This window comes from Prorops nasuta, unplaced genomic scaffold (genome assembly GCF_024137725.1).
Source record: "Prorops nasuta isolate Cenicafe-Biocafe unplaced genomic scaffold, Cenicafe_Pnas_1.2 PNAS00024, whole genome shotgun sequence".
Taxonomy (NCBI): domain Eukaryota; kingdom Metazoa; phylum Arthropoda; class Insecta; order Hymenoptera; family Bethylidae; genus Prorops; species Prorops nasuta.
The window spans coordinates 2,109,645-2,118,699 of record NW_027116821.1 but is presented as its reverse complement, the minus strand read 5'-3'; the positions used below and the strand labels follow the sequence as shown (position 1 = coordinate 2,118,699).

Sequence of the window (9,055 nt, the reverse complement as noted above, 5' to 3'; positions counted from 1 at the left end):
AAAATGCCAACCCTTCAATCTTATTAATGACTCCTATTACACTTTGCGAGTCATATGACCGACCCCTTGATCGATCATAATGAAGTGATCTGCCATTTCATTAGAACATTCTCATCATCTTAGGTAACAGGCGTATTATCAGTTACTTATATTTTAAACTGGAACCTGCCAATGGCATTCTTGAGGCACTGATATGAGTTGACTCTTCATTGTACATATATATTTATGTAAATGCTAGGAAACATTAAATTAATACTCTACACTTTTGATTCAAATTCTCTTAGTCATGTTGCAATTTTGTACTTTTTCTCAGTCAGTTTCCCCGCACGCTAATTGTGCTGCTTTTAAAAAGGAAAACAAAATGTTTTTTAATTTATGATTTTACGAATCGCATTTACTTCGTCTGTCTATTCTTAACATATGACTGTTATATATATATATACATATATATGTCTATGTATATAATGCATAAGTCTAGATCTCGAAATGTTTAATTGAGTTTTATGTATTCTCAATTTTTAGCATCAAGGGATTTGATCTTATTTCTCTTTCATTTCTTTTTTTTTTAATATTCTTAAAGGTGTAGATGTATCGATTATTGGGCCAATTATTATAGATATCAAGTAGCATTTGATCTATGGTTTAGGTTTTCAAATTATCTAGAACCAAGGACATTCGCTGAAGGAAAGAATATATTGAAAATCTTATTGTTCTTTTCATTATTCAAGGAATAATGAAAACTATTATAATTTACTTATTTGTAGTAATAAGATACTTATCTTTCAGTTATGCACCAGGTACCTGTGTTACATGGTGTATTTTTACGTCGCTTGTAAATTACGTTATAAACGATTTCTTACAACTTGTTTTAATGCAGTGCGGGGAATTAATTCGAGAACATATAAGACAAATATTATTTCTAAAGTGTTTGGAATTTTTCTCCTTTTGTACATGTATATTAATTTTAAATAAAATCTGAAGCAATTCAAACATTTATACATATCTAACGGAGCTTAAATATCTTGCGTTCATTCAAAACAATAAAGTCTGTTAAGTTTTGTCTTGTTTTGAATCAACATAATCTTTTCTATCAATATATGTTCAATAAAAAAACTGCAGAAAGTCGAATATATTTGGAATTTCTGAGCTTAACCATCCATTCGAAGCTTCTTCACCAAAAGCAAGAACGCTCCAAATTAAGTCCTGAGTGTCAAAGACACATTTGAAAGCTTTAATCTTTGTGTTTAATTACAGTAAACATTATGTAGCATATATTTTTATATTTACAAAAGGTTTATTTATCGCTCCACTTCTCAGGTAACGAGAATCATAACTGGTCTGTTTTAGCAGCAGAAATTCTACAGTGCTCTGGAAAAAGAAAAATTCTGTGATAAGAGATAAGAGTCAAACGTCATAAAAAGTTTAGGAACACAGAAAAAAATTTAATTTACCCAATTTACATTGCACATTTCACTGAATCTTCAGTTGGATTGCAATTCGTAATGATTAATCTGCTATTTGCGGGGCCTTTTGACTAAAATATGGCGCGCTTTCGCGCACTAACAAAGTATGACAGACGCCGCAAACTTTGGATGGTCGCTGTTTAGGTCCACTGTTAACAACATGCGATAAGCAATTGGGACAAAAAATATGTCCACAGTGACGACAGTGTTCCTATCAAAGATAAATATTCAGATACTTATTTTCTATCATTTGAATTGAATGCATAAAATTGTTTACCTTTTTTTTCCTATCAATAAACGTTGCGAGACAACCCGAACACTTCTCTACATCGTCTTCGTACTGCCACCTAACTTCGCTGTCGACTTGTCTTATTTTTTCTAATTGTACCTAGCAAAACAAATTCGATAATTATTTAAATCAATTTACTAAAAGTTAAGAGTAATAGAACCTACTTGTAAGGTCTGGGATAACTTAACAAAATCTTTTTGAACAGTTTCGCTAACGTCTAAGTCGTGCTGTAGATTTGTTACTTTTTGTCTTAACTCAATTTGTAAACTCTCAAGCTCCCTTTTGCGTTTCAAAGTCTCTTCCAGTTGCTGCTCCAGTTCTTGTATCTTTTCCCTTGCCTCTCCAAGGACACGACGATCTGTCATATTCTTTTCTAACTGTATCCTGAAATTCAAAACATTAATTGTAAATAAATATATAACAGTATTAAATAAAATGGGCGAGAAAAATAAAATATTGAAGTATGCATTACTTTAGTTGACTAACTTCATTAGTTAGTTTGGATATAAGCTGTTCTTTGGCTACATTTTCTTTATCCATTTCTTCGCGAAGAAGAGCGACTTCGGACCTTAAAGTTGCCTCTTTATCCTGAGACACTTCTTGAGCAACCTTAGCTACTATCAAATCTTCGTGCATTCTGAGAAGTATAAGATGTAGTTCTTCCACATTGTTAGGCAGGTTCCATTGTTCATTTTGCAGTTGCTGAGAATGTTTGCTGTGTTTACCAACTAAATTCTCATTCTCTCTCTGAAGCCTGAAGACAAGTTTTAATCAAATTTATTAAATGCTTTCGATCTTTTTACGAATCTGTTAATTTTGTCAGATATGCAATTATCTTACTCGATAAGGCGTCGTTGTACCTCCTCCCTTCGTTCAGCTAATTTCGAAAGTTGATCAACAATTTCTCTCCTAGACTGTTCAAAAGTTCTCTTGAGGTCATTTAAGTTTTGCTGAGCTTTTTGTGAGGCAGCTGTAAGCTCCACTACCTTTTGCTTATACTCCTCTTTCTTTTCATTCCACTTCATCTCCATTTCTTTACGGAATTCAACTTCCTTTGTCAAGTCTTCTTTTTGTACTTCCAACATATGCTCAGAGTCCGCTAACTGTTTTTCCAAATCTTTAGCATTGGCTTGCATTCTAACTAATTGGGCTTCATAATTTACACACATATCACATATTGGTTCAGAGCTCCCTTCTTGTTGTCTTCGTTGTATCTGATTTTCTTTGTATTTCTGTAGTTCATCATCCATAGATCTTAATTTTTCTTTCAGTGCTTTAATTTCCTCTTCAAGTGGAACAACCAATGACCTCAGAACTTCTGCATCTTCTTGAGCCTAAAAAATAAAGTAGAATTAAATGGAATTTTAAAATATTTATTATACACATGCAATAATGCGTGTCATGCAGGTTTAAGCTTACGTACATATTTCTTTACCTTCCTCATACTTTCTTCAAGATGATCAGGACCCATGGTTAACGAATCTGCTCCTAATTGAGATACAACCTTCCTAGCTAATGTTTTTGTCACTGTAGACAAAGAAATTTGTGGACCCTCCACTGGCGAATCCCTTTCTAATTGTGTTTTTAAGGCTACATTTTCTTCATGCAGTTTAGAGGCTGCCATTCTTAATTTATTCAATTCAGCATCCAATTGTATTTTTGAAAAAGAAGACTCTTCCACTGTCTCATGAATTACCTGCTGCAATGATGCAATTTCCTCCTGAGCTTTCCTTTTCTCAAGAAGAATTTCATTTTGTATAACTAACTGACTCCTTAACTCATCAAGCTCTTTCTGTAGTTTAGTATTGGCCTCGCGTAAACAAACATTATCCTCCTTTTTTTTACTTAATTCGTCTATAAAAAAACAAAACTTTATCTTTAAGGGATGCTCTTACTTATTATTCTTACCATCCTCACTTTCTTTCTGAAGAAACAACTCTTTCATCTTCGCCCTTTGCACATTGAACTCCTCTAGCATTCTAGTATTTTTAGCTTCCAGCTGATTGACTTTTGCTTGTAGATCATCTGTATTAAAAAAATGACATTTTCAAGTGATTGAATACTCATCATTTAGAAAAACATTGATATTTTTAAGAGCAGTAAAGAAATGACTTTAAGCAAGAGGAAAATAAGTAGATTTTTCTCAATCATCAATTAACTGTTATCATCAATTAACTGTTACCATCAATATCATCAATCGTGCTGGAATCCTGTGTATGATTCTCCATAGCTTACTTATTCTCCACAGGCATAAGCATGAAATTTCAGTACTATTTCAATCTTAAAGAAAATAAACTAATAATTTTGCGCCAAAAGTTGTATTTTGCAGTAAAATTCGCAGTGACGTCATTGTAGCTGTGTTGGATAGTGCCCAACACAACCCTCAAATTAAATGTATTCTTTGTTCTTGGGAATTAGAATGTAGAAAATTTTTGAGACTCGAATGAAGTCTTAACTGTAAGTGACGTGGTAACTCCTTGAATCATCCAGTAGTTCGTACGTTTTCATTATTCGCCATTTCTTCGATATTTCCTTAAAAAACGTAGTATTTGCGGCTTTAAAACTCGAAATGAACTGCTAAAACTCAACACGAGAGTCTTTGTGGCTCTGCCTGCGTTTCTGACAGCTTATCGAAGAATAAACCATAGGAATAAGCTGTTTAGTATATCCAATATCACCCGCAAAATCATACATTATTACACTTATCAATACATTCATACAATATCTGATTTTATTAAAAAGAAAGCATATCAAAAGCAGAATTTTAGTATAAATGAAGTTTTAAAAGACCCTCTTCACTTTTCAAGATTTTTGAGCTGGCATGAAATAAAAACCTTTTTTAATTCTTAGAGCCGGTAAAATAGGACTCCTACGAGTGATTACTGATTACCTACAATCAAGCGAGCAGTGTATGTTCACGGGAGTGAAGTAGGGATGGGCGATGTTAGAAAAAAGTATCGATGTTTAATAAATCGACTTTTGAATAAATCGATAAAAAAGATCGATTATTCTTAAAAATAATCGATTTAAATCTATGTTTAAAATTTTATATTTTTCTCAATTATATATTGAATTATTATTATAAAACACTTAGGATAAACTGATAAAAAAATATAATAAATAAAGAATTATTCATTAATTTTATTTACCATTATCATCGCGTGAACAAAACAAATATATTATTTTCATATAATATAGTATATGTATAAATACTATATAGTAATAATATCTGAAATACATTTGTTTTCCATTTCTATTCTGTGGAAATAATTAAATACAAAAATACTTACAAGTTGTTGATGTAATCATTATTACAAATTAATATATGCGTAGCCAGGCTCTGTACTGCTACATAGTCGATTTTCAAAAAAATATAATGGCCAAGTCAATGTATAGTTAACGAATTTAAAAATCACTTATCTATAATTTATGTAACGTGTATTATACATTTTGCTGCTAGGAGCAATTACGCTCCGCTTCACAAAACATCGAAGAGAAGGTATCTAAAAATCGATGTAAAGTCGATTAATCGGATTTGGAAAGATCGATTTTAAATAATCAATTTTGCAAAAAAATACATCGATTTTTCCATAATCGGCGTAACATCGCCCATCACTAGAGTGAAGCCAAAGTGTGGGGGATAGAGAGATTAGAGAGGCAAACCACCATCTTGAGTGTACTTAGATATAGCACACGGTCGTGCAACCAACACGCGCCCAGTGCCCACACACACACATATGGTATTATATACTATAGGCGCGTTCACGGAGCACGCTTTTAGCTGTTTAGCACTGCCAACTCGGCCTACCTAATCGAGTTCGTAATCTGTAAGCGAGAAAATAAATACTATAGTGAACCGCCGAACTTGTTTGAATCATTTACCATCCTGGCGGAGACTATAGATGATTATGCCCTCACGCCATCTATCGAAACTGATGCGAAACAACACGGCAGAGCTTCGAATAGGGTAAAACAGATCTACATTAGATAATTTTATAATTTAAGAAAATATTTTTATTTTAGCGTAGAAAGATACACGAAAATAGCATTAATTTGTTAACAAACGAAATTAATAAAATTATTATACATATACCCTACATTATTATTACAATATCCTTCTTAAATTTAAATATATGACTTCCAGATGATTTGTTTGATATATATATATATATATCAAACAAATCATCTGGAAGTCATATATTTAAATTTAAGAAGGATATTGTAATAATAATGTAGGGTATATGTATAATAATTTTATTAATTTCGTTTGTTAACAAATTAATGCTATTTTCGTGTATCTTTCTACGCTAAAATAAAAATATTTTCTTAAATTATAAAATTGTCTAATGTAGATCTGTTTTACCCTATTCGAAGCTCTGCCGTGTTGTTTCGCATCAGTTTCGATAGATGGCGCGAGGGCATAATCATCTGGAAGCTAAACGATGGGATCGAAGCACCGCCTACCGGCAAGGATTGCTTCGGGACACGGCATGAGCAATCTCCCGTTTCATCTCTGGGAATACAAATGGTTCGACAGCTCGGCTGTTTGGAAAAATGACGTGACTCGTGCTAAACGATAATATGTACGAAATGTGGAATGATTCGCCAATTGAATGCGAAAGTGCGTAACAAACATTGTAACCGGCATACGGCTTAATTCATTGCACGATCGTATATCATTTGTAATCGTGATTAGTGTAAAAGGTGTATAAAATAATAAAAAGAGTTTTTTGTGCTTACGGACTTTTTTTCTTAATTTGTATACATTTTCTTTATTTAAAAACTAAGCAGTTCCTTCATGCGGAGTTGCCCCTCAAGCATAGTCTTCTTTGCTATTGAACAGTCTCTATTTTTTTAAATTATAGAAGGGTAATAAAATACATATAATTACACAGGACAAACAAAATTATGGGTTTTAAAAGTTGTTTGAGACTTCGAAGTATAATTTTATATAAATTTTCTCGCTGAATCCAAATTTGGTTCTAAAAATTATTACATCATCTGCACTCCTCAAGATATTAAAATTTTCAGATGTAAAAAAAATGTGTTTGGGTATGTTGATTAATCTACAATGTTACCAGCATTAATTATGCTGCGCAACTCTATATTTTTCCAAATAGTACTTGATTAAACGTTTAAAAAAATATTGTGTTCATAGCGATATCTGTTTTACATACTTAGATATATCAATCAAAATTGCTATGATAAAAACACGATTCTTAATGCCAATGCGACTATGGACCAATTTTCGGTTCTTTTGTTATGCTTAAAATGAAGAAGAAAGTATCATATATCTTTTAATTACAAATCATCACCCTACAAAAAAAATATTTTCTTCTTATTTTGACGTAAACAAAAGAACCGAAGATTGTTCCATGATTATATTGGCCTTACAAATTGTTTTTTATCTGAGAATTTAAAAAAAAAATGAAAAATGATTTTCACTTTGAAAAACTAAAAATTTTACTTTGATTCGATGTAAAATAAATAGATAATAGGGAAATTATTATTTCATATTTTTTTACAATAAAATTCAATTCAAGATGAGGAAATTGGCATGCCGAACATTGAAATATCTTACTTCTTCTTTTAAATATAAACATTTAAAACCTCGGAATCGTTAAAGCGTTGAATTTTCAACAATTCACAAGTTTTTTTAGAATTAATGAAAAATTCTACAAATTTACACTGAAGTTTATATCAAAAAGTTCTACACAGTAAACAATTTTCAAGAAAATAAAAAGTAGTTTGTTTCTGAGCTCCGTGATTTGCTGAGGAATGCCCCATGTTTCAATTAGAACGTTTAATCGGAGTAATAACATTAAAGGACAACCTTTAAAATATTTTATATATTCTTTTATTGTAATCATTTAAATAAATTTATAATATGTAGAATAGTTAGTTGCAATTCATTTAAACGATTTTCGGTTCTTATAATATTTTGGTATTCAGTTTTCATTAAAGCTGGCTGCTTTCACCATATTATCGCATCAAACTAAAAGCATTGGATTTTTAATTATTTTGTTACTTTAATTATATTTTGTACTGTTCATTATAGATACCATTTTGTCTCAAATAATTTTATTCATTACGTTTAATACAACTAAATTAAACGAAATTTGGTAATATTCCTATAGTGAATTATGCTATAGTCAAGTAACAAGATATCGTCCTTACTAACTTAATGTGACCATTTTTCACCCAACGCATCAAGCACTGCTACCAACTTAAATACTGTATTTTCCTCAATTTTAACTTTTTTTAGTTGGCCAAGAATTGCCTTCGGTACAAATAATTCGAGCCTTCGAGGCTTGAGTGTCCAGCCCCTGGTGCGTAGTAGCGTTGATCGTCTCCATGAACGAGCCCTATATCTACTGTGACCCTGTACTATTTTAAGATAGTACATGTTCACTAAAACAATATACATGTCTTTCTATAGAACCATGAGACATATTATGGTCACCGTATCAAGGCCATAATACCGTGTCATATACGCTTGGCCTACCTATCCTCTGTAATACAGTATAAAGTTCGGTGATTGATAGGTCATAAAAGTAGAGCAACGATCGTGGCCCATAAGTCGTGTGTTAAATGGGCCTAACGAACTACGGCTTTCCGCAACTCCCGAACATTCAAGTTGAATTTTCGGAAGAAGTCGGACCTTGGGTCTGATTGGTGGTACCAATAACTTAATCGGCTCCGCCAAATAGATTTATAGTTATGAAGAGTTGGGGGTAAGGGACCAACAGCTCGTTGCTGGTGTCTCCCGATTTTTGCGACACTCGTTATCTAGTCCTGGAAGGGTTCAGCCACTATTGTTGACACTCGTAATCTAGTCCTGAAGGAGATCAGTCGCGATTTTGGCAACTCATACTTTAGTCCTGAAAGAGTTCAGACGCGGATTTAAGGATTGTATCGGAAAGTGTGGCGACCGCTCTGCTCTGCTCTGCTCTGCTCTGCTCGACGCCGCTCTGCTCTGCTCAACGCTGCTCGGCTCTACTCTGCTCTGCTCGACTCTGCTCTGCTTCCGCCGAGGGATCCGGCCGCCTCCGTCAACTTCAGCGGAAAAGGTTAGCAGGAGTCCCCAACTCCTAAAACTCCTTATATTACGAGTAAAATTCGGAAAACGCGCTTACTAGCCGTGAAATCGCCAAAAATCACGAATTACGAGTTAAACCTACTCCCAAAGTGCGTGAATTGGGAATTAGAGACATAAATTGATGATGGGGATAATAATCTAACGTCGAGAAAACTTTGAGATTCGCAATTAATTCAAGGACCAAGTCATTGGTGAACTCTCGGA

The 9,055-nt window shown here is 33.1% G+C and overlaps 1 protein-coding gene across 3 annotated transcripts; it reads right to left on the bottom strand.

Moving 5' to 3' along the window:
* Positions 1 to 1,228: 1,228 nt before the first annotated feature.
* Rbpn-5 (Rabaptin-5) lies at positions 1,229 to 4,626 on the bottom strand. Of its 3 annotated transcripts, none has more exons than XM_066740876.1 (9): positions 3,935 to 4,624; positions 3,670 to 3,777; positions 3,176 to 3,606; positions 2,593 to 3,086; positions 2,225 to 2,506; positions 1,917 to 2,136; positions 1,741 to 1,851; positions 1,452 to 1,674; positions 1,229 to 1,368 (listed from the first exon to the last, which is right to left on the bottom strand). In XM_066740876.1, exons 1-8 carry the CDS (start codon positions 3,978 to 3,980, stop codon positions 1,507 to 1,509), a joined length of 1,860 nt encoding a protein of 619 aa, XP_066596973.1. In that variant the 5' UTR covers positions 3,981 to 4,624; the 3' UTR covers positions 1,229 to 1,368; positions 1,452 to 1,506. The 3 variants fall into 3 exon arrangements, with proteins under 3 accessions (XP_066596973.1, XP_066596974.1, XP_066596975.1); XM_066740877.1 differs by having other exon boundaries at positions 3,188 to 3,606; XM_066740878.1 differs by lacking the exon at positions 1,229 to 1,368 and having other exon boundaries at positions 1,485 to 1,676; positions 1,742 to 1,851; positions 3,935 to 4,626.
* Positions 4,627 to 9,055: the final 4,429 nt, after the last annotated feature.